The sequence below is a fragment of the Hippocampus zosterae genome, chromosome 9, assembly GCF_025434085.1.
Source record: "Hippocampus zosterae strain Florida chromosome 9, ASM2543408v3, whole genome shotgun sequence".
NCBI classification, from domain to species: Eukaryota; Metazoa; Chordata; class Actinopteri; order Syngnathiformes; family Syngnathidae; genus Hippocampus; species Hippocampus zosterae.
Window position 1 is genome coordinate 7977455 of NC_067459.1, and position 26703 is coordinate 8004157.

The 26703-nt window shown below is 43.1% G+C and overlaps 1 protein-coding gene across 3 annotated transcripts; it reads left to right on the plus strand.

Moving 5' to 3' along the window:
- The first annotated feature begins 1242 nt into the window (after nt 1-1242).
- Nucleotides 1243-25854, plus strand: LOC127607101 (synaptotagmin-2-like). Of its 3 annotated transcripts, none has more exons than XM_052075194.1 (10): nt 1243-1520; nt 12942-13170; nt 13248-13408; nt 15670-15801; nt 16789-16956; nt 18864-19031; nt 20531-20648; nt 21003-21136; nt 21981-23823; nt 24665-25854. In XM_052075194.1, the coding sequence occupies exons 2-9, from the start codon at nt 12969-12971 to the stop codon at nt 22194-22196; spliced, it is 1299 nt and encodes a 432-aa protein (XP_051931154.1). In that variant the 5' UTR covers nt 1243-1520; nt 12942-12968; the 3' UTR covers nt 22197-23823; nt 24665-25854. The 3 variants fall into 3 exon arrangements, with proteins under 3 accessions (XP_051931154.1, XP_051931153.1, XP_051931155.1); XM_052075193.1 differs by lacking the exon at nt 1243-1520 and adding an exon at nt 11417-11579; XM_052075195.1 differs by lacking the exon at nt 1243-1520 and adding an exon at nt 11417-11579 and having other exon boundaries at nt 15679-15801.
- Nucleotides 25855-26703: the final 849 nt, after the last annotated feature.

A 26703-nucleotide genomic window follows, 5' to 3' on the forward strand; every position in this document is an offset into this window, starting at 1 on the left:
TGCCGATATTTCCATCCTTCCATCCAGGACTATTCTCCTAGCCCTTAGTCTGTCATTACATCTGAAAAGATTAACATGTATATATTGTTTTCATTAGCCTCTGGGGTTGTCATAAAAGTGACCTATAAACTCTGCCTAAAAACAAAAGGCCATGGAGATGTCACTGGTCTGCTAAGACCTTCTTTCGTGCACATTCTTTTGTACGTTTAGTAAGCTATCTTTTTATTTATTGACTTTGTTTTTCAATGTCTTTCACTTTTTGTTTGGAAATGTTGCTCTGTACTTTTAATTATGTGAAGCACATTGAGTTATCTTGAGTATGCAATGTGCTTTATAAATAAAGTAGCCTTGCCTTTCATTCAAAAGAAGGCCTTGGCCCTTGACCTTGATCTAGTCCTCATAAACCCGAGACCTTAGAGCAGACATGTCCAGCTCCGGGCCTGGATGGCCACTGTCCTGCCTGTTTTCCAGCTCTCCCGCCTGCAACACACCTGATTCAGATGATCAGCTCATCAGCCAGCTCTGAAGCAGCATTAGAACAATCCTGATGATTTGAATCAGGTGTGTTGCTGGAAGAGCTGGAAAACAGGCCGGACAGCGGCCCTTGAGGACCGACTTTGGACACCCCTGCCTTAGAGCAAGGGTGTCAAACTCATTTTTGTCACGGCCACTTTGGAGTTACTTCTTCCTACGGAGGGCCGTTATGAAAGGGAAAGCGAATAACTAATCATCACATCGTATTATTACTTGCAAAAAATAAGACATTACTATTGTCTGTTACGATTCAACTATTTGTTTCTTACTTGTTCAATTATTATAGTAAGTGTAAACCAGGTCACAAAATTATTGCAAAATGTCACCGTTGTTTATTGCGTATGACAATGTGAGATTTCGGTTCAGATTTAAGCAAGGATTATGGAAGCTGACACAGATGATTTTTCTTTAGTGGGCCACATAAAATGACGTGGTGGGCCAGATCTGGCTCCCGGGCTTTGACTTTGACACCAGTGCCTTATCTTGATCCATGCTTCACACCTTAGCACACATATACACCTTCCTCTTTCATTGCACCTCAGTAAACTCATGTTCTTATGTGTACACTCTCCACACAGTTACCAGCGGGACCTTTTCTCTCTCACTCTATCTCCCTCCCTTTCTCTATCTCTCTCATCGATTGGCCCAGCTCAGCATCATCTGCATGGATGCAGAAGAAGGAGGAGTAGGAGGAAGGGGGTGAGGAATGCACCACATCAATGCAAACACCTCCCCCTGCTCTTTGACGGGCCAATGAGCGAAGGGTGCCGGGAAATACAGCAGAGGAACGACGCCGGCGCCTTGCCAGAGTGATGGAAAAATGTTGTGAGTGTTTGTAAAGTGTCTCTTGAGGAGAAAATTAAAAAACAAAACAAAAAAAAAAAACTACAAGACATCACCGGTGACGCCTGGACAATGTTTTTGATTCACTGACTTCTTTGGAAGCATCGTTCCTTTTATTCGTGTCTTCTCAGCTTTGACTCCAGGTAAGACGAGTCTCAGAGGCTCCTAACCTCATTACAGGCACAATGAGACAGAACAGAATTAGGAAGTCATTATAAAGGACTACACTGTACTCTGCACGAGCGGAACTTTTACTGCATGGGATGGTGGCTGGGGGGAGAGGGGAGAGGGGGGGGAGTGCTTGCGTTGCTTCATAGTGCTGCTTGCTGCAGTATAATGTTACATAACAAAAACATACGAGTGTGTGTGTGTGTGTGTGTGTGTGTGTGTGTGTGTGTGTGTGTGTGTGTGTGTGTGTGTGTGTGTGCGTGCACGCGTGTGTGTGTGCGTGTGTGTGTGTGTGTGTGAGTGAGAGACAGTTTGTAATAGAGAAATTCGGTTTGTTTATTTCCAAACAATGCAAGTTTATGAATGAAGTGTTTCCTCTAATGTCCATTTACACATGTCAAATGTGCTAAGCCAGTGGCAGAGAAGGAACAGCTCACATCACACTCACTGCACCCCCACTTGTTTTCCTCCCCTCTACGTTGACCCCCACACATTGTAATTAGCAGTTGAATTATGAATGAATTATATGTGTGCTACCTGGTTCAGATGATTGCAAACAATTGCATGTTTGTGATCATGAGATGGCCAAAAGTTGCCTCTACATTTGAACCATTGCTTATTTTTACAGTATATATTATGAGCATTGGTGGAACATGTGACCAATTCCTAGTGCGCACCCTTGTTCTTAGACAAAATTCTAGCACTGGTTCTAGACCTTAGACCTTGTCCTTATATCTTGTGCTAGCCTTTATATTAGACGTATCACTTGTCCAAGCCCAAGGGCTTATATTACACCAAGCCTGGCTTTGATCGCTCAACCTTCGATGTATTCCTTGATTTAGATCACTAATACTGGCCTGTTACCTTAGACCGAGTCCAGGTTGAATGCCTTAGGACTTGTACAACCTCTTGCAAGTAGACCTACTCCTGTCCGTAGTCGCTAGACATATTGTAGTCCATGTCCCAGTCTTCAGAACTATTCTGACCTCAAAATCTCAAACCGAATCCTGGCAGTCGTCATTAGAAATATGAGTCTTGCCTTAGCCCTAATTCTAGTCCTTGCCTTGGCCTGGCCCTAGACATTAGATCTATTCCTAGTACTGATGAAGGAATTAATAGTCTTTTTGGTGCCAGTGCTGGGCCTTGATCAGGCCTAGCCCTCAACCTAGCCTATATCGTAGGCCTAGAGCTAGCCATAAGATAAGATAAGATAAGATAAGATATCCTTTATTCGTCCCACAATGGGGAAATTTACAGCCTCCAGCAGCAAGAATGTATGTAGAAAGAAGAAAGGAGAAAGAGAGAAAAAAAACAACAAACATCTTTCAATTAAATACAATATGAACACAAATGGATAAATTTACATTTAATACAATTTGTAATTTACATTACAAATAGACATTAAACAACATCTTTCGACAGGACAGGTGGTCCTACTCATAGTAGATGGTAATGGTAAATGAACTGTTATGTATGCGCTTTTGGTACTCAAAGCGCTTTATACTGTGCTCATTAACATACTGATGACGCAGCATCAGGAGCAACTACGGGTTCAGTATCTTACTCAAGGACAGTTCGAGGAGGTCACAATGGCCAGGAATTGAAGCAGCATAGTACATTCAAAGTAATTTCACAATGGCTGGAACCTGGAAACGCAACGGACCGTTCTGCACATGAATAATTATTCTTCTATTTTAAAAGTTACAAGATTGGAAGAATTCAAAATCAAAATCACGATTACATTTTGGTTACTCGTACTACATCGTAGACCTCCCCTCGCCCTAGACCAGTGGTTCTTAACCTTCTTAGAGGTAACGAACCTAACCAGTTAATATGCACATTCACCGAACCCTTCATGAGTCAAAAATACATCTCTATACTTTTTTACAAATTCAACATATAAAAAAAACACATTTATTTAAAAAAACTGAAAAAAGTAAATCCAATTTCAAGAGATAAGTATACTTTTTTTTGTTTTGTTTTGTTTTTAACTACATATGATCACGACAGCGGCCCGGTAGTCCAGTGGTTAGCACGTCGGCTTCACAGTGCAGAGGTACCGGGTTCGATTCCAGCTCCGGCCTCCCTGTGTGGAGTTTGCATGTTCTCCCCGGGCCTGCGTGGGTTTTCTCCGGGTGCTCCCACATTCCAAAAATATGCATGGCAGGCTGATTGAACACTCTAAATTGTCCCTAGGTGTGAGTGTGAGTGCGAATGGTTGTTCGTCTCTGTGTGCCCTGCGATTGGCTGGCGACCGATTCAGGGTGTCCCCCGCCTACTGCCCGGAGACAGCTGGGATAGGCTCCAGCACCCCCCGTGACCCTAGGGAGGATCAAGCGGTTAGGAAGATGAATGAATGAATGAATGATCACGACAGTCACACATTGACGACTAAGCGAATTAAATTTCCCGGACCACTGATTGGACAAGCAATGTAATGTGATCATCTGCAGCCAGATGGCCAAGCAGGCGTGTCAAAATTAATTAACATGAGGTGTCTTACCCTCCATGGCAAAGGCTCAGTCGAACCCCTGAGACCGACCCACTGAACCCCTGAGGTTTGATCAAACCCAGGTTAAGAACCACTGCCCTACACCCTAAAATATAATCCTAGCCCTGACCTTAAACCTAATTCTGGTCCCTCAGCCTAGACACAGTCCTTGAACCACATGCTATTTCACCAAGTCATTATGATGACTTTCAAATCAAAGGTGTTTTCCTGATACTCGGAATGACACTTAGCGGTGATGTAACTGGGCTAGAGCAGATGGGATTCCCAATAGAACTCACAACTTTATGTATATATGTATTTGTGTGTGTGTGTGTGTGTGTGTGCGCGCGTGTGTGTATGTGTGTGTGCGTGTGTGTGTGTGTGTGTGTGTATGTGTGCGCTTAATGAGGACTTCCTCTTGGGACAAGGAACAATCATCAAGGAGTGTAGTGCTGCAGCACATTGTCTAACAGCCACTAAGCAGTCACCTTTTTGAGTATCATAATCAACAAAGTGTAGACATACAGCTCAATATGAGTTTTTGTAGCGTGACATAGACTTATGAAACACACCGTGTTCATCAAAATTAAGGAAAAATGAATAATATACTGTCATTATATGAATTTAATGTCCAACAAATTGATATATCCACATTTGTAATAATAAATTAAACATACTAAACAAAAAAAAATTACCATTACAGTATGACGATAGTTAGCTGGCCTGGACAATTTTTTATGTGATGTTCCATTACTAGGAAGACTCCTGTTTGGAGAAGCACGGTAGATGGCCACCGATGCTGCTTGATGGTTCATGAAATGACATTGTGTGCTGCAGCCTGTCATCTTGTCCCTGCATGTACTGCAAATATCTGCGCTCACCATGTAGTGAGTGCTCTTCTGAAGAACATTAAAACAACACTTTATCTTATGTTGGAGGGCTGTGTAACCTTTTCCTTCTTTATGAGGGGACACATTTTTTTAGGTTTTCTCAGGGTCATACATTTCTGAAGAAAAATATGATTGAACAATGGTGTCTTATTGTATATTAGGAGCATTTGTGAGTTTTAGATCTAGTTATATTCTGGCAATTTCAACAGTTTTGGCTTTAGTCAAAATCTTCATTGCAGTCCTTTTCCTTAGATCTATTCCTTGCCATAGACCTTGCATCTAGCTCTGGCCCTAGACTCAGACCTAGCCTTAGACTTAGTCCTGAGTACAACTGGTCTCAGACTTAGACCTACTAATAGTTAAGGCCCTGGTTATTAGACCTTAATTTGTAGCTCTCAGTTCTAGGCCTTGACTTTTGATCTATTACTAGCACTGGCCCTTGTCCTATTCCTAAACACTCTTGTTTAGTCCTATTCCTTGACCTTGAAACTAGCCCTGGATTGTAGAACCTAGTGGGAACTTTTTCCTGGTCCTGGATCTTGTTCTGTCTATTTACCCGAGGTCTAAGTACAAGGACATTACCTGACCCTGATGTTGAGACCTCCTGCTGACCTTAGACCGTAGAACAAGTCCTGGGCACCCTAGGCCTTCAACCATATTGTAGTACTAGTCTGGACCTGAGTCAATAGACCAAATTCTGGACAAAAGACCAAGTTTCTTCCCGAATACTACTCCTTCCCCTTGATTGGCACAAAATACCTCATTTAATTCTATTCCTGATTTATACCTTATACCACAGAGTGTGAGGCTGAGACCTAAGCCTTGTCCTAACCATATACCTAGCCCGGTCCAGTCCAGGTTCCATATAAACACTTGTTTAGAACATAAGGAAATCTGCACCAGAGAAATGGTTTCCATAATTTTGTTGCTGCTGTTTTGGAGTTTATTCAGCAGTTGACTTTCTGTGTACATGCAAGAGCATATATTACCTTAGATATTGACACTTCTTGAGAGGGCGGTGGGGGTGGGGGGGCAATTCCATCTGCCATCTATCATTCTCTACGTTGTTTATCCTATTCACTGTTACGGGGTGATGAAGGCAGGTCACTTGGGGCAAAATTGGGCATATTGTGACAGACAAACAGACAACCATTCAGACACACACCATCACTGAACGGGAACCAAACCCACGCTGCCTGCATCAAATTGACTTTGCCATCAGTGACTCATTTAAATCCTATTCATGACATGTTATGACTTGGCCTTCATAATTGAAAATGTGGATGAATGTGATGGATGTATTGTTTTATTATTGAAACGACATATGAGCAATTCACTAGGGAAATCTAAAGCATAAGACACACAGCAGATAATTACTTTTTTAGTGCCTTACCCTTGTGATTTGAATATTTAATATATTATATATAATGTCGACTCAAGCATGTGGGGACCGGACTGGACAGGGAGGCACTTGGTGGAATAGATCCTCAGAGGTGTCAAAAGCGACATTTTAGCATGATTGCCTCCAGTTCTCATACTGAAAAATATTGAAAACAGAAACCATCAAAATGTATGTATTTTCAAGACTGTCACTGTGCAATCTCTCTCAGCAGATTAACTCTGCTGTAATCACATCTGTATTTTGCTGCAGGATTTGGGATACGTCACAAGAATGGTATTTTCTATGAACATGCATTTATTTGTTTTGGGCACTGAAGCAAAATCAAATACAGGAAGTGAGACATTGGCAATAGGAGTCACCAAAGTCGAGCTTGGTGGCACTAAGTAGCCCCCAAGGACCAAATGAGTAGCCAGCGACCTGTTCCAAATAGAGCTCAACACTGATGGGACATTGTTTTCCAGGAATGTTGTGTAAATTATTATTTGAAAGTGTATACAATGGAAGAGATTTTAGAAAATGTTGCATACAGCATTGTTATTCATGTATCCTAATTATTTGTACATATATACAATTTTTTGTGTGTGGGTGTGTGGCGGTCCAGTGGTGAGCGCGTCAACCTCACAGTGCAAAGGTTCAATTCCAGCTCCGGCCTCCCTGTATGGAGTTTGCATGTTCTCCCTGGGCCCGTGTGTGTTTTCTCCGGGTACTACGGTTTCCTCCCACATTCCAAAAACATGCATGGCAGGCTGATTGAACATTCTAATTTGTCCCTAGATGTGAGCATGAGCCTGGATGGTTGTTTGTCTGTGTGTGGTTGCGATTGGCTGGCAATCGGTTCAGGGTGTCCCCTGCCTCCCCGCATACTGCCTACTCCAGCACCCCCCCCCCCACCCCCACCCCCAGCAAGCCTTGTGAGGATAAGCAGATTGGAAAATGGATGGATGGATATATGTGTTGTGTATTTCACGTTTGTCCTCAGCCTGAGTCTTAATCAAAGCCTGGGACTTTACAACCACCGCCCCCTCCGCAACCCCAGTGAGGATAAAGCAGTTCGGAAAATGGATGGATGGATGGAATATATAAATATCAGCATATTCAGAATGGGTGAGTGGGGGTGAGTCCAGGCGATACCTCTCCTTGCAGCTCGGGTGTATCAGTCTGGCTGAAGGAGCTGCCCAGTGCTGTCAGGGTGGCCTGGAGGATGTGGGAGGGTCTGTCCATCAAGGCTTTTCGTTTGGCTAGCATGGTTAGAAGCTCATCCTCATCCCAATCTTGGCCCTGAACATTAGATCTTTCACCTAGAGTCGTAGTACTGGCCGAAGACCTGAGATCTTAGTTTGAGTACTCAAAGTCGTGTCCTTGCCTTCATCTTCAGAGGAGAGCCCGAAAATAATACTAGCTGTCATCCTGGCCAGAATCCTAGTCCTGGCCATAAGACTTTTGAGCCCTTATGTAAACACATATAAAGTGTAAAAACTAAACAACTGCTCAAGGTTTTCAAATTTAAAAGATAATAGATTTAATAAGAGATAGTAGGGAGTAACAGAAAGTAAAATATTGATCCCATTACATGGGTGTCAATATCATTATCAACACTGATATATGATGTGATATCAACAAATAAAGACAATTCATTTCAGTTTTTATAATAAATCTATAAGTCTCGAAAACAGCCTTTCGACTGTTGTAGAGACAGAATGAAAGAGAGCAGCATGGCGTAGGTAGGAGGACTTTTTGGCCCACATGCCTCGCAGCTGCTCACTGTGTTGCTCCCCTGCATTGCAGCACAGAGGGTGCAGTCTTTTTTATACATCCTGCAGCGTCGCCGCACACAAACAGACGCATACGCACACACGCCTTCTGTCTGTCCTTAGCATCTGGAGCTGTGCTGTATCCATTTGTTCTCTGGCCTTTGTGTGTGTGCTGGAGGTGGAAATGTTGCCATGATGCTTGACCTCAAAGCTGCCTCCCCAAATAATTTAGGAATGGGTTAGCTGCAGGTCAATACCGCATCACGCATTGCACTTAAAATAATCACACTTATTTACTCTGTGTGTGTGTGTGTGTGTGTGTGTGTGTGTGTGTGTGTGTGTGTGTGTGTGTGTGTGTGTGTGTGTGTGTGTGTGTGTCTGTGGTGATGCTGCAACTTTGTCATGGCTTTGCTCCCATCCTGACAAAAACTGTTGAGTCATGAGTCATCTTCAGGGGTTGTTTAACTGACGATGTCTAAGTGATATCATGTGGGGATTGGAAAGAGTGACTTCTTTCACACTGGCCGGAAAATCCATCATTATTACGGCTCTCCCTCCCAAAATGTCACCATTCTGCGTAAATGGCACAGACATGAAATCTCCAATCAAGTTAAAACGTGAAACTAAAAAACACAAAGTAGATAATTTGCCACTTTTATGGGTAGGATGATATGCAATACCAGGAAAAAAGTATGAATTTGTGTGTGTGTGTGTGTGTGAGTGCGTGTGCGTGCGTGCGTGTGTGCGTGTGTGTGTGTGTGTGTGTGTGTGCGTGTGTGTGTGTGTGTGTGAAGTATATATACATCACACGGGATGGATATATTCAGCATTTTTTCTCCATTCAGAGTTAGTCCTAAGGTCCTCGTAATGTGAAAAAAAAATATTTTCCAAATTTTATACACCTCGGAGAGGATTGTTGTTCACAAACAAGTCAGAGTTGAACGATTAAAACAAACAAACAAAGCAAAACAAAAGCCAAGTACAGTGGAGCCTATTTAGAAACAAATCTTTAAATGTACCTAATTTACGGGGTCTTTAAAGCGGGATGTCACCTGTATGTGTATGTGTGTAAGGCAATGCGGTGACAGGGAAGTGAAGTTAAAGCGCTTTATTTCAGCTGCAGCTGTGGTGAAAGCACGATATAAACAACCATGTTTGTATGGTGTTGTATTGTATAACCCCGCCACACTCCAAATTTTAAAGGAGTCTCTCGCCACTTTACTCTTCACGTTAAAAATTATTTTTAAAAATGAACAAAATAAAGCCATATCGGCAGCCATATTGCAGAAAGACACGTTGTTTCGTGTTGATGCGAGAGAGAGAGGGTTTCTCTGCATGCCACACAAAGAAATGAGCTGACTAAGAGGCTTTGTACATGCCTATACTGTGCTGTATATGCCACAGGCACTCATAGAAGGTGTGTGATCAGTTCCCGGCGCATCGACCAATGACAGCACAAGTGGATTTATCCCATGGGCTGATGGCCTGCGCATCATCGCAGCCTCACCCAACACCAGTGTTGTGTTCACCATAACTTTTTTTTTTGTTCAAGCAACTTTTTTGATTAGTTATGATGCACTCCAACCCCACGCCGGCGCTGAAGCAATGTGTCCCCGGTGCGTGGGAGCATGTAAGCCCGCTCGTCCCTCCACAGAGACAGCACCATCAACAGGGACACATTGATTCAATGGCGGCAAGGGGCTGTTTGCAGCCTTGACTGGGTTGGGGAGCCTTATTTTGAAGGTTTCCTGACCCGGTCCGTTGTTTTTTTAGACACATCACAAGGAAGCAGTGACAGCTCAGATGAATGCTGAAGTGAGAGTTGAAACTGTCAAGTAGGTAAGGTTTTTTTTCTTCACTAAAAAAAGACCCTTCTCTGATAAAAAAAGAAACCTTCAACCCTTTTTATCTAATCATTCAATAACAATAATAATAAATCACTATGTTTATCTCCAATTGAAAAAACCTTAGCTACACAGTCAGCGCCTCCAGCAGATGAGTCTCAGCATGAACCTAAGTCCAAGTCAATGCCACCAACACAAGTTTCTTCTCCTCCCTCAGAAGGCAATGTTGATGAATGTTAAAAACTGTATCAGGTTTACAATTCCACAGGGGGTAGGGGCTACTTTGTGGTTTTATAACTTTTGCGGGTGAATCTTGTTCCCTATTAAAACTCATTCAGCACCAGCCAATTCTAGATCAAGTCTGAAAAGATGTTTAAAAATGTCTTTGGGAGTGAATGAGTTAACTGCAAAAAATGAGAGATTATTGTAATTATTGTCAGGAAATCCAGAGTTCTCTGGCAAGACCGGCAAAGTACAAGATGCTGGTAACAATAAACCAGCACAAAAGGAGATCAACGAAAAACACCCACAAAAGGACATACATCATACAAACCAATAACATCACTATAATGAAAAACACTACTTATCTGAGAAAAGATCAAAAACGTGACGAGAGACTATGAGGAAGGAACAAGAAGCGTCTCAAATATACAAGCACTTGGTACGAGTCGTAAGCAAGGCTGAAGAATCCAACATCGAGCTGTGTGCGTGGCAGTCCTTATGTAGTCGGCTGAAAACAATGTGTGACATGTCCACCACTGGAGGATACGCTCTCCACTCCAGATATTACTGAAACATAAACATGAAATATTATACATCACACTCAAAAACATGTTTGTTCAGTTCAGTAAAGATTCTAAATTGTCCACAGGTGTGAATGTGACCTGATTGAGAATGGTTGCTGCCCTGGACATGACTGACAACCAGCCCAAACCTGTTTCTCTTGACAAAAGTCAGTTGAGGTGCAGATACCTTGATTGTTTTGAATGTTTGTGTGAATATTTGTTTATCAATTGACTGGCGACTCGTCCAGGGGCATACAACCAAATTTCATCTGTAATTGACTCCAGTTCACTCATGACCCTAACAAAGTGCAATAGATAATGGATGGCTTTAAGGACTTTGGATGGCAACTTCCTGTTTACATTTCTGCATAGGCTGCTGATCAATCAGAAAAAAAAAGCCACCGCACATGCTCTGTTGTGACGCATCTTGGCACAATTGGGGAAATGTGGCAAGTTTACAAAACCCATCAACTTAATGCGCTCATCCTTTCACCGGCAAGCTGTGGCCCAGTAATGTCATTTTGTGGCATTATTGATCCTCTAAAAAAAGGGTGACATGCTGTGAACGGCATCCCAATGAGGCCCGGTGTAAAAGTGAGGTAAAGGGGGAGTCGCAGAGCAGTAGGTGTGTGTGTGTGTGTCTGTGTGTGTGAGAGAGATAGAGAGGGGATGGTGGGTATTGGAGGAGGCTGAGGAAAAGGAGGAGGAAGGGATGGGGGGGGGTGTTGCTGCAGTGGAGCGAAGTGTGAGAGGAGACTGCAGTCTCTGCTTTACGGAAGGAATCTGACTATGTTGGTGAGCGAGTGAAGCCAAAACCGGTGGGGACGGGAGTGAGGGGGGCGTACACCACAACCACCACCATATTTAACTGGTGAGTTGGCTTTAAAAATGCATGTTTCATAATGATAATATCTGACCAACTATAAGTGTGTGGTAATGCATTTTCCACTGAGCTTTGATTTCAACCAGACAACCCAAGTTATGGAAGTTAAAGCTGTCCATTCATTGCACATCCCAGAGGCCACCTCCTGTCTTTTTTGAATCCATCTGTTTTTCTACGACCAATGATTGCAAGTGTAAATTGAAATGGGAAACTTAAATAAGACTGGACATACAGTACATTCAGGTTGCAGTTATAATGGGCAGCAAGAAAAATGTTGCTCCCTGGATTGGCTGGCTCGCTCGCTGGGCGTTGTGGGCAATTGGCTAGCTGAAGGCTGACAGGCACTTTCAGGATTGCTTAGCAACAAAAAAGAATGGCCAGCAGACGGACGGCGGCATCTACAGCCGCTGCGTGTGCAACTGTATCACATGCTCATCAATAACTGGCAAACTGGTGAGCAGACAAGTGTCCAACCATCATTGAAATGGTCCGGTCAATTAACGTCCTTGAGAGAAATATAACTAATACTAACGAAGCGGCAGTTTTATCAGAAGAGGAAACAAATATGTGCAATTTCTTGGACTGGATTAAACTGTAGTCTCACCTCTGATTGTCCCTTCATGGATCATCTGACATTGCCTTTAAATGACTTCCCTGTTATGTTGCGAGTCAAATTGACCCTGTGAATGCCCGATCTAGGTATACTGCACAATCTGCAATGAGCATGCGCAACAGGTCGGCTATCTTTGATCGCTAATGGCAAAACACATAAGTGATACCTGCAAAAGCTACGGTGCATATTTGTAAAAAAGGATTATATCACAAATATGAAGGATAAATGTCATATCATGTTGGCCACTTTCGAAATGACCAATAGATAGATAGATAGATAGATAGATAGATAGATAGATAGATAGATAGATAGATAGATAGATAGATAGATAGATAGATAGATAGATAGATAGATAGATAGAACATTATGTGCGCAGAAGCTGTGACTTTTGTCTACTTTGTATTTGTCACTTGGACACGGAGTCCTCATGTCGTTGGACGTAACAGAGGAGAGAGTGTGCTCATGCACAGCTCAGATATCCGTTTGATCCGATCCAACACTCAACTTTAACTCCCAAACACAATCTTAAAATTTACACCCCTAATTCCAGTACTAACACAGACTGTAATCCAAGACATCAGACTACATCATGATTTTGAGTGACATCTGACAATTGAGTTTTTACTGTCGTGCTCAAATTCGGTATACTTAAGTGATAGGAATCCACCTATTGAGGACATACCCATCCATTCATAGTTATTACATCATGCTTAATTTTGGCCTGCTTTGTCACCCAGGGACGCTGCGCCTCATCTCTTCTGGCAATGAAGTTCAATCTATTCAGGAGGCCACAGCCGGTGGCCCCTGCCGAGCCCACCGGAGTCACCACCATGGCTAGTATGGCTTCCTCCCCAGCTGCCATCTCCACGGTGGCCGAAAGCTCTGGCAACAACACGGAAATCAGCAAGAACGACATGTTTGAGGAGATCAAGAGCAAGTTCTTGAATGAAATTGACAAAATCCCGTGTGAGTGATGGTTCTGTTCTTTTTACAACATTGTCAAGTGACACGTGTTGAGTCTGACATTTTATTTATCCCGCTAGTACCCCCGTGGGCTCTGATCGCCATCGCAGTGGTGGCCGCTTTGCTGGTGCTCACCTGCTGCTTCTGCATCATCAAAAAGTGCTGCTGCAAGAAGAAGAAGAACAAGAAAGGCAAGAAGGGCAAAGATGGTTTCAACATGAAGAACATGGAGGGCGGTGAGGTATGACTCCTCCTGATGCCTTCCTCAACCTTAACTCAGCCCCAACCCCAACTATCACACTAACCAAAACCCTTGGCCCTAAACAAAATGTTAAAATCTAACCCTAAGCCAGGGTATCACCATGACAACACACCTATTTATGACTCCTCGAGCATCTGACAGTTCCTGACTGAAAAGGACATCACCGTGCTGGAGCCACCACCCTGCTCACCTGATGTGACCGACCCCATGTGATTTTTATTTTCCCCTTCCCAACCTCACGGGGGTCATCACGCGGACCCTTTATGAAGACCTGGATGATGTCCTGATAGCTGTGATGACAGAGTTGGAAGAATCCTTCCAGGAGCGCATATAGGAATGACTGATAAGGCTGGAAAAGTGCATCAGGCGATGCAGGGGGATTACTTGGAAGGGGGAAAGTTTTAGTTTGGATTTGGATTAAATCCTTTATGACACCACTCCGAGCATTTTTCTGACACACCTCATGAAATCCGACCCCACCCTCAACCCCAAATCTGAACCTCTTACCCCAACCTTGAAACTAAACTATATCCTCCACTTAGCCTATCCACAACTCCTATAAACCCTATTCACAAAATGATGCCTAATTCTTGACATATTAGTCATGAAATTATTTATGAGTTTTTTTGTCATTAAACAATTTTTTTCTTCCCCAGTAGTAGTCCAGAGGACCCTTGCATTTGCCCTTACTTGCCAGTGTATTTCTGATCTTGTGCTTGTTCAAACATACTCCTCTGCAGTGAAAAATGACACGTTTTGTTTCAACTAGCGAGTGGGCGATAGCACAAGCTCCACTTGATCAATTAAGAACATACATGTTGATTCATGGCGGCCCGGTAGTCCAGTGGTTAGCACGTCGGCTTCACAGTGCAGAGGTACCGGGTTCGATTCCAGCTCCGGCCTCCCTGTGTGGAGTTTGCATGTTCTCCCCGGGCCTGCGTGGGTTTTCTCCGGGTGCTCCGGTTTCCTCCCACATTCCAAAAATGTGCATGGCAGGCTGATTGAACACTCTAAATTGTCCCTAGGTGTGAGTGTGAGTGCGAATGGTTGTTCGTCTCTGTGTGCCCTGCGATTGGCTGGCAACCGATTCAGGGTGTCCCCCGCCTACTGCCCGGTGCAGCTGGGATAGGCTCCAGCACCCCCCGCGACCCTAGTGAGGATCAAGCGGTTAGGAAAATGGATGAATGAATGAATGTTGATTCATCTGCACTCTAATCGACTGACGCCCACGTTGACCGATTGTGGCTCTTTAATTAAAGCACTTTAATAACATCAGTGAAGGTTCTACACAAGTGTGTCATTTTCCAGAGCGACAGCAACAGCGACCACTCTCTCTCTTGTTGTCTTGTGAGTTGAATCTCTTCCTCTCTCTGCTTTCCTTCCTGTTTTGTGGCTATGTGTCTGCCTTGTGTTTCTTGACCGTGGTGGACCGCCTTTCTACGGTAGGTGGATTGGCTGTTGTGGGGGTTGGCGGGTTCTCTGGAATGGCTTCTTTAATTTTATCTCCCCCCCATTTAATACCTTGAAAAGCCAAGATCTGCTCCGAAGAAGAGGTAGAACCATCTAATGCAGTGATCACAGAGGGACAGTCTAACACCATTAATCAATGCATGTACTACAGGGCATGTTGTGGTGGATTTATAGAAACCGAAGATGACTGCATGAATCCCAACCACTCATGAACTTCTCTGAAATGCCAAATATGAGTACCATACTTTCAGGCTTTAATTTGACAGTAATTGTTGTACAGTCTGCCCTGCGATGGACTGGCAACCATTCCAGGGTGCACGCCAGGGGTGGGGTGGCCATTGGGAATTTCGGGAAAATACGTGAAGTTTCCTGAATGGCCGGTGTATTTCCGGTCCGATCCCGGCCATCCCAGCCCCCAGCAATAGTAACAGGAGTGATTTAACCACTTGTCCATTGGACTTTACAACTTTAGCCTCTTGAACAGGGGGCTCGGGAGAGTGATGGAATGCTCATGATTACGCGCATGCGTTACCTCCACTGACTGGCTGCCCCTTGTCCTGCACTAGCATGTCAGCAGAGCTCAAACGAGTGAACAGAGTTGGTCAAAAGAATAATCTGTTGTTGATATTCATGCGTTTAATTAATCAGGGGCATTAATCAAACTCTAAGGGGCTAAGTGGCATGCTAGTGAATTACGGGGAGGCCCAGTGCATTGAGTTCCATAGTGCTTTGTCATTTGATAGCATCATGTTGTCACTTCATCACCACAGAAACCACAGGACGATGACGATGATGAGGGAGAGACTGGGCTCACGGAAGAGGAGAAGGAGGAAGAGGAAAAGGAGCAAGAGAAGCTGGGCAAACTCCAATATTCCATTGACTACGACTTTGAAAACACAAAGGTCCGTGGTTCCCTATTAGTTCCTTAAAGCTTGTTGAATCGAGAAACCCTTGGTTTTTGACGTTCTGACTTACGACATTTTGAGATTACAAACAGAACGTGGTTGTGGTACCTGAAAACATGTACATTTTCTGCTGCACTGACTGTTTTTCAAACTGGCGCTTTTGGACACTCCATTAGCTTACATCACCAGAGCTATACGGGCAAAGTAACATCACGTCAAAAACCGTAGATTATCTCAGAAGTATTTTTTCTCATTTTTACATGTATGAACAATGTGATCCATGATTTATTTAATTATCTAATTATTTTGTTATTTTTAATATCCAGAAGAGGTACTGGTACTCATACGGCCAAAACGACGCAGAGTTGGGTGATTTCCATCAAAAAGTATGGACAATCCACAAGAGTAGGCAGCTCGGCTACACACAAGCCGTTTTATATTTTGTATGTTGCTTCATTACTGAACCAATGTGAACTGAAACATCATCTGAAAAACACCCACAACCAGGATTTTGATAGTATCAAATCGTATCACACCCATATTATTTGATCTTTTTCTTCCTCCGTATAAGTTAGTACTTGTTTCTGGTAGATGTAATTATTAACCTTCTGTCAAAGCAAGAAATGGACTAATTTTGTTCTGCAACACTAAAATGCAAATTGAATGATGCCAGTGGGGCATTTTTTTTCTTCAGTTTTTCAGGGCTGATTCCGAACCAAGAGTACAAGTGATGAGTACCCGTCAGGCTGCACAGTTTGCAATTTTCTCAGCTGTCAACCAGTAATCACTTGAGTGTCTGCCGGAAGAAAAAATACATCATTTTGTTTGGAAGAGTTGTTGTTATAAACTTTGTGACATTGAGGAATTTAATTCATCTCCAGTCAGTCGAGACGCAAGTTGACTGATTGTGATACATTGTCGGTGTCTGCTAAGAGTAATCCTGACATAAATCAAGCCATGGTTGCATCTTATTTCCATGCGCAGCTCACCGTCGGCATCCTTCAAGCGGCGGACCTCATGTCCATGGATTCGGGTGGGACTTCTGATCCGTACGTTCGAGTCCTTCTTCTACCCGACAAGAAGAAGAAGTTTGACACCAAAGTCCACAAGAAAACGCTCAACCCCGTCTTCAATGAGACTTTTGTCTTCAAAGTAAGTCCGTAAAAGCCCAAGTAAATGAGAGCAACAAAGTCTATTAAGGAATGTATTACATAAGGAATGTACGCCAGGTTGGTGAGGCTGCTTGTCTCAGCGAATAAGGTCTGCAGGGACTCAACAAATGTCTCTGGTACAGTTCTGCCTGTCTGCACAATTGCTGCTGATGGAGAGCCAATCTTACTGGACAGTACCGTGTTTCCTCTTGTGAAATGAACATGTCTTCATTTTCAACATTGCTTAAACTGAGTCCATTTACGTTTTTCACAGGAGCCTGGGGATGGGCACTTGAAGCTATTATTTTGACTGATCACTTATACATCCATCCATGCATTTTCTATACCTCTTCTTCTTGTTAAGGTCATGGGTTGAGCTGGAGCCCACCACAATTGACTAGAACATCCAAGATGGTGCCATAGTTGGCAGCTGTTGGCAAGAGCTCTTCAAGAGCTTTGCTTTTGTTTTTTTTTTGTCTTTTATTTTGTCATATGCTATTTATTGTCCTTCATGTGGACCAGATGTCGAAAGGAGAACAAGCTGTGCTTGATGGTTGCGCCTACTTATCAGCATGCGTGTACCAGCACTGATTGTGATTGAGAGGAATGTAAGCGCTACTTGACTGTCGCCTCTGGACAGGGTTGGGGCGCTAGTGTTTTTTTGTGCCTGTAATGGGCAGCATTTTTCACACGCCAATGTTGTTCAGCAGAGAAGTCGGCGCGGTTTGATGGATGGTTTGTGCAGCCAAGGATAAGGAGAGAAGAGCGCCTGCATGCAGTGCGGATTCATATTTGGAATGAGAGTCGGCGCTTAGAATTGAAGCGGATTTACATGTGACAGGAGAAGTGAACTGATCTCTTTTTTCATCAATGTACGCTACAGCTTCTTGCAAACTTAGTTCGTAGCAGTTGTGTGCACATTTTGAGCATGACGTCACTGATCCACTTGTGAAAGGACACTTTGATTCTCTCCTCTTTCATATAGAACTGCTTCAAACAACAAAACTTATGCAGGAAAAGCGCTTTGTTATAGCTCCAGTGGTTGTGGAAGCGCTTTATAATTAAACATGTATTGTATTGTGTTTGGGAAGGAGGCAGGATGCACTGTGGACTGGTCGCAAATGTGAATGAATTTTTGTTTGTGTTCATGTGTCCTGCTGATGGCTGATGACCACTCAGGGACATATACCACTTCGCTTGACCAAAACCATCTGGAAGAGCTCCAGTTCATGAGCGATGGTTGCATTAGGATGAACAGGATGAACTGCTGATTAGAATCTACCTTTCAGTTGCTGCGGATAATAGTCTGGCTTCCTCTCACTTTCCAAAAACTTACATCAAGTTCATGGAAGACTTAAATTGCCCATAGGTATCAATGTGAGTGTGAATTTTTGCTTGCTTGCCTCGTGATTTGCTGACCGTCAGTCAAATTTCGAAAATGAAAACACCGAGGGTTAGCGCGTTTACCTCACAGTGCAGAGGCACCAGGTTCAATTCCAGCTCCGGCCTCCCTGTTTGGAGTTTGCATGTTCTCCCTGGGCCTGCGTGGGTTTTCTCCAGGTACTCTGGTTTCCTCCCACATTCGCAAAAACATGCATTGCAGGCTGATTCATGGAAGACTCTAAATTGTCCTGAGGTGTGAATGTGAGTGTGGATGGTGGTTCGTCTGTGTGTGCCCTGCGATTGGCTGGCAACCGGTTCAGGTTGGTCGAACCACTACCGGCGAAGACGGATGGGATAGGCTCCAGCAACCCCTGCAACCCTTGTGAGGATAAGCTGATCGGAAAATGAATGAGTGAATGAATGAAAACACTGAGTACAATGATAAATGCAAGAGGCCACATTTACAATTTGAGCAAAAGGTCTGAAATGTTTTTTTTAAACGTTGATTTTTGTTAACCACGCCAGGTTCCCTACGAAGAGCTCGGTGGCAAAACTCTTGTGATGTCCGTTTTCGACTACGACCGCTTCTCCAAGCACGATGTCATCGGCGAGGTGAAGCTACCCATGAACACCATCGACCTCGGACGTCCCATTGAGGAGTGGCGGGACCTGGAGAGCGCCGATCAAGAAGAGGTGCCCACGCAAACTGAAATGATATCATTGTATTGTGACTGTTTGACATTATGTTCAGTTTGAAAGAAGGCGTATTGTGCGCACCCCCCCCCCACCCCAATTTAATGCAGTTGCCAGGTCTTTTAATTAAAGGTATCCGACATTACTTGCTCAAAACACCCAAAAGGATAAAGGATAAACATACAAAGGATAACCGTACACCTGTAACACTGTATTTAAATTCATCAGGCAAGAAGGGTGGTTCTGCAGCATGCAAATGCCAAGTCCAGCTTTTCTTACCGTCATGACGGGGTGGGGGCGGGGGCATGGGAGCTGAGCGAAGGTATTGCAACTAGGTGAGCAGTTGCTTTTTCTCAAATAGCCCAAAGTCGAACTCCATATAGGCCAGGGGTGCCCAAACTTTTTGGACCGAAGATCTACTTTTCGATCAACTAAGCTCCCGGGATCTACCCTTACCGGCACGCGCACACACACGCACACATTAACGCCATGATGAGAAACAGCCTGAAACTGAGGCATGCGATGCACTTTTGCAGCCTGTTAACTATCGTAGCTCACACGTACAGTTTTAAAGTGCTTCCCTGGGCCCTCCGAGATTCCTATTCTTTGCCCGTGCCCTCGGTGAATTGTACATGAAGCAAACTCTGAATGAGAATAATGACGATAAAAGATAGAGCGCAACAGCTCTGATCACAGGCTGCAATTGCAAAGTGCTGAGCGCTAACAACCTCCGGTGACGTAATCACGCGCCACCGTAAATTCAAGATTTACCTGCTTTATTTAATTTTAATTTTTTTTTGTGTGTGTGTGTGAAAATGAGACTGAGGATGATTAGGGTGCAGCGTACATTAACACAAAAATATTACTAACATGTACAAAAACACACAAATGGTTGTTATTTTTAGTTTTTTTTTCTCTTTGACACTCCTCGGATCTACTTGGGACCAGTCTTAGATCTACCGGTAGATCAGGATCTACCTAATGGGCACCCCTGATATAGGCCAACATTTTCACTTGACGGAGCATTACTTCATCGCCAAATTCCTTTGCTGAACATTTGTGCCTGTGCCTGTTGTCATACAATGTTCCCTAATGTTAATTACAGATCAGCATATCATTTGCCTGTGACACAATAGTGCTTCCAAAACTCAGTGTGGGAGCAATGTTATGAAAATTTATTCCACTGTTATATCACAATCCGGTAAAATTCACAAAGGCTCCCTCACAGGCAAATTTTCGGAAAGAGGCAGCTAAATTTAAGATTTTCCACTTTGAGGCTATTTCTGTCAAGCCACTATGTTTGATATTTAAATCTATTTTACACTGAAGTATGACCATACTGGATGAGACACTTCAAAATGGTTAGTTGACCTGTCAAGGGAGAAGCAGCACAGCTGGTCCTGGCAATGGCTGGAGACATGATTTCTAACATTGCTTCATTATTCTTAACTAAACACCAGTCTTCAAGCCTGACAATTTTGGCATCTGTGCTTGTTCAGCCTGAGAAACTCGGTGACATCTGCATCTCCCTGCGCTATGTCCCCACTGCCGGGAAGCTCACCGTCTGCATCCTGGAGGCCAAGAACTTGAAAAAGATGGATGCCTGTGGATTATCCGGTAGGAAGACGATTGATGAAAAAATGCGACAGTAGCTTCAAGTGTGGTTTTAAGTTTTGGTTTCAAACAAAGGTTTGGGTTTCAAATAAGAGTTTTAAATTAGGGTATTTTGTCCCAGAAATATAAAACAATCAGACATAAGACATGAAGTATGGCGTGAGTCAGCATGCACTTTAGCTCCACGTGATAACGTATTGTTATCGTATTGTTATTGTTGTGATAACGCTACGAAAACCATTTGTTTGCCTCACTTTCTGTACCTGGACATGCTGGATGCCGTGGCAGTAAAACCAAGGATCTCTCTCTCGCGCTTGAAAGTGGACAATGACTAATTTATATTCCTGGCTTGTGCAGACCCATATGTGAAGATTCAGCTGCTGCAGGGTGGTAAACGTCTGAAGAAGAAGAAAACAACAGTGAAGAAGAACACCCTCAACCCATACTACAATGAATCATTCAGCTTTGAAATTCCACTGGAACAGATGCAGGTGTAGTATCAAACTTGATCCTTGCACGATTCCTCTATTCATACGAGTCGGTCGATAGTGACCCAAAGTACGAGTTTCTGTTGCACGATGGAAGAGTGGCTAGCAAGTCTCATTGTTCTGAAGTTTGAATCTCAACTTGACCAACCATGCATCAATCCATTTTATGAACTACGTATAATGATGAAGTTTTATTTCACAAAATATTATGCCTGTTTTTCTTGAATTATTTTATGTTATTATAAAAAATATGACTTCTTAAAAAATCACCTTTTGTTTTTGACAACAATGGGACATTATTCCCGTTATATTTCGCCTTGTTTCTAAACAAAGAAAGATTTCATTCATGAAGGTTTATTAGATTTACATGACGAGTCATCACAATCATTTCACAATTTTTAACTGTCCCAAAGTCATGGTAAGGAGGAATCATTAATTTCATGTTGTTTTATTGGCACACCATATATACTTTGTATTTCTGGACATTGGTCAATCGAGAGTTGTAGGGCCCATAACTTGCCATGGAGACATGAATAGAATAAATGAAGATGAAATAAAGAAATAATTATTACACAATATCTTGTTTTAGATGAGCAGGATAAATATTACACACTTAATGTTGAGAAAAGTAGTTTTACTCCTGCCGTGTTGTCTGATCATATTGCTGATCAAGGCCTCAAACAATTGTATCCATTGATTCGCGTAATTATTTATTGCAAATTACTTTGCAAACATTCAAGCTACGACTCACGGACACCAAGGAGTGTGGCTCCGCCTGTTTGAGAACAACTTGTGTTAGGTGTCTGGCAAGTGCTTTCATGACACGTCACATTTATAACGATTGCAGAAAATCCTTGTGGCTGTCACGGTGTTCGACTACGACAAGATCGGCAAGAACGACGCCATCGGGAAGATCTTTGTGGGCAGTAAGGCCACCGGGTTGGGTCTCAAGCACTGGTCCGACATGCTGGCCAACCCCCGGCGCCCCATCGCCCAGTGGCATGCTTTGCAACCTGAGGAGGACATCGACGGTCAGCTGGCCTCCTTAGCGGCCAAGAAGTAACCACCAAAGCCCCTTACCATTGAAGCTCTTCATTCAATTCATGAAACTTTGCATGACTTATCCCGACTTGTCATGAAACCTGCTCAGCAAAAACTCAGTAGACTAGATTCCATTGAGGTTTCAAGGCATCCCATTTTGCATATTAGTGTCTTTTCTCAAGTGACTTGACTGGACTTTGTTTCATGTCAAGATACTTCTAGACTGAAGTCTGAGTTGGATTGAAGTCTGGGTTTAGTTTGTAGAGCATGCTTTTGCCCACCTGCCTACGGCTTTGCACACCAAAGGTATCCTGGCATCAACTTGCAAATAGAAGGAGGAATAGAAGGGTTTTTGGTTCTGCACTAGAATTGTGCTGTTCGTGTCACTAAGGTGGGTTGCCCGTCTATGCATATGGAAAGAATGGAGGATGGTTTGAGATCTGTCTTCAGACTTAAGTGAACATGAATGAGAAATAGGCAGGGACGCTGATATTGTGCCAATTAAAACGACCGCCTGGATGTGAAACCACACTCTACTTAAACCAAGCATCAAGTGAATGAGTCACGACAGTTTCAAAGATTTTTTTTTTAATATTTGGATTTCAGTTGGGATCAGACGGTAAAGGATTGGATTTGGTAGCTATGTCTGAAAATTGGTTGTGAGCAATTTCCCAATCTTTGATTTTACAGCACACACAAATGTTGCTAAAAATGTGTTGTATCTGGATTTACACTGCATGGGTCAAGTGACCCATGACATTTTTTTGCTCCAATTTGACAAAATGTGGATATTTGTCAGGGAAAAATTTGGATATTTTAAATAAGAACTAATCTTAAATAAATCAGACACAGTTTGGATACCTGCCAATGCAGGAGGTGTGTAAATGCACAGATCAACTATTCCCAGTCAGTGCCAACGTGATGGCCACTGAAGTAAGATAAATAATTGCAGATGTTAGCCAGTGGACCTGGACATTGTAACATTCTATATTTGTTGTTTTTTTTATGTACTTTGTACAGTGGTACCTTGACTTATGACTTAATTTATTCTGCATCATGCTTTTTACTCCAAACATCGTGACAATGCGTGTGTGTGTGTATACACACTCACACACACACACACACACACACACACACACACACACACACACACATATATATAAGGAAAGTAGTACTTTACGTTGTCCTGCAGTATAAAAAAAATGTACAGTACATTATTAAACAGTTTGCGCATCCAATTGCAATTGAATGCATTAATGTTTTGTGGCTGGTCTGCCCACTTTGGCCGCCAGGGAGCAGTATAATATAGAGACAGTACATTTAAACTTGATGACAAAACACAAGACTGTCACACTCACTGCTGTAATGTTTATCGGTTTTGCACAGGATAAAGACTGTACTCCTGTGAGGACTGTTGAATAGTCTCTCCGGCTGTGTTGTGTATAAATAATAATTGTAAAAAATGTTTAAATACTACATTATCAATGCCAGGTTGATGAACCCAGATATGGCATTTTGCAATGTACATTCGCGATAAACCTTTCAGAAGGTTATTTGATTTGGTTAAAGACCACAACATTTTGTTTTATGCAAAGTTATCCACTCCGCTTCAGTCTGGTATGGCAATAAATAGCTTGAAGCAAGCAATTGTCCTCCATCCATCCATCCATCTTCTACCGCTTATCCGGGGCCGGGTCGCGGGGGCAACAGCTTTAGCAGGGAAGCCCAGACTTCCCTCTCCCTAGCTACTTCTTCCAGCTCTCCCCGGGGGATCCCGAGGCGTTCCCAGGCCAGCTGGGTGACATAGTCTCTCCAGCGTGTCCTGGGTCTTCCTCGGGGTCTCCTCCCGGTGGGACATGCCCGGAACACCTCACCAGGGAGGCGTTCAGGAGGCATCCGAATCAGATGCCCAAGCCACCTCATCTGGCTCCTCTCGATGTGGAGGAGAAGCGGCTCGACTCGGAGCCCCTCCCGGATGACCGAGCTTCTCACCTTATCTCTAAGGGAGAGCCCGGACACCCTGCGGAGAAAACTCATTTCGGCCGCTTGTATCCGGGATCTCGTTCTTTCGGTCACGACCCATAGCTCGTGACCATAGATGAGGGTTGGAACGTAGATCGACCGGTAAATTGAGAGCTTCGCCCTTTGGCTCAGCTCCTTCTTCACCACGACAGACCGATACAACGTCCGCATCACAGCAGACGCTGCACCGATCCGCCTGTCGATCTCTCGCTCCCTCCTGCCCTCACTCGTGAACAAGACCCCAAGATACTTAAACTCCTCCACTTGGGGCAAGATCTCCCCCCCGACCTGGAGGGGGCACTCCACCCTTTTCCGACTGAGGACCATGGTTTCAGATTTGGAGGTGCTTATTTTCATCCCAACCGCTTCACACTCGGCTGCGAAACGCTCCAGTGAGAGTTGGAGAGCCCCGTTTGAAGGAGCCAACAGCACCACATCATCTGCAAAAAGCAGGGATGCAATACTGAGGCCACCAAAATTTAACTGTTCACTTTCTGCCAAACTATTGCTTGTTATGAAGTTGCCACGACTAAGCTCTTGAAACTCATCATTAAAGTGTAAGTCGAGGTACCACAGTCTTGTTAACTTCCTTGTTGTCACTGCCCAGTGTTGACACTTTGAGGAGTTACAAACATAGGAATATGCAATAATTGGTATGAAATTGGAATCAGGCACTTGGACCTGCAGTGGTAATGTAATTTATGTGTTCCGATTCTTGGGCAACATCTATCACGATCCTTCTCAGACAGACGTTTTCCAAAGAATGTCTGTGCACCGCAGCACAACTTTGTAATTTATGTTCATCTATAGTTATGTGACACCAACAAGTGGTTACCGAGCATTGTACGTAGTGGGAACGACAAGGAAGCCCCCCACCCCAATGCAAGACTACCCCATTTAAAAAGTATTTAAGTGGCTTCAAAGACTACGTAAGCTAGCTCGGATACTATGTTAATACACTTCTATGTCTCGTTCTTTGTTTGCAGCACACGTAGAGAAGAGCATTGTTGTTAGCATCATTAATGACACTAGACTTATTTTTTTCTACGGTTGGCATTTAAAATGATATCAATATCTGTAGGACTTAAATGACAACACATCTAAATTCTACAGTGTATGCGGCGCTTAATTGTGCTAGCCTGGATCAGAAAAGTTGAAAACATACAAACAAATTCACTGTTGCTGTTGTCTGGAAGTAATTTCATTTTCAGTAGTTCAGCATTTGTTACCTTCACAAGTTTAAAGGTATGAGACGTGTCCAGGGCCTTTTGCTTCAGCCTAAAGGAAAAAAAAGTGGCGAAATGTAGCATGCCTAGCTGCGTTTCGTTGTCCTCACAGAAATGCTCTCCTCATCAAAAGTCAAAGAGCCCAATTACGCCAACAGAAACAGACACAATACTTGATATAGCGCTCGGGGTTTTTGCTCAAGCAATTGCCTAAAAGCGCCACTTTTTGCTGTTTGTGCTGACCCTTTTGTTGCCTCAGTCGACCATGTTTTGCATCACTCAAGCTCATTTGTGAATAGGCAACAGCATGAATGTATGAACAACATGATGTAAATAATAGCATGTTTTGAAGCAATGATGTTATGATTATCTTATGTTGGGTTTTGTGTATTTGTGTCTTTTTTTAATAATAAAGCAGATGAAGAAAACATGCACAGACTTGATGTTTCATCAAAATGCTGCCATACAACCCATGTTGTCACATTGTATCTTTAATGTCCTCGATGATGTACCATAATGTTGTATTTTGTCCCATTGTCCTATTTCTCCCATGTCTTCTCTTATATCCCATACGTCCCAGTGTGCCAAAAGGAAAAATACGTCTACAATAACACACGTGAAATAACACGCGAATCACAGCTCTCACTGTCATATTGTGTCCCATTTGTGCCATATTGTTGCCCATTATGTTTCATAATGTGCCATGGTGTCTTGTATTATGTCCCATTTTTTTACTGTAGTATCCCTTAATGTCCCCTATTGCAGTCTTTTTCAAACTTTTTTGAGCCAAGGGACACTTCTTTCATTGAAAAATCTCGCGGCACATCACTAGCTGAAAATGTGAAAAACACGCTTATTTTAACATTTAACGTGTTATATTAATACGATAACCGTTTTTTAACATTGAAGAATGACGTTATAGCAGCTTGAATAGGAATCAAATGAACACAAAGAAAAAAGTATTTGATAATCTTTCATATTTATTGTTTCACGGTCATCTGCATTCATGGCTCACAAATCCGCTTGTCTAGGCTCAACACAAGGCAATTGACTAGCTGTTGCTGCCTCTTAGCGGTATTAGAGGGTACTACACGATTACTTTGTGGGCGACAATCTGCACAGGCATACAAATTATTTAATATTTTTTCCGCGGCACACCACAGGGTTTGAAAAACACTGCCCTACTGCGTCGCTCTTTATTTTTCATCAAAGTGATGTGAAGGACTCATGACTTCAGAAAAAACTTATGAGACTTATGAGACTGGTTTGTTTTTATACCTT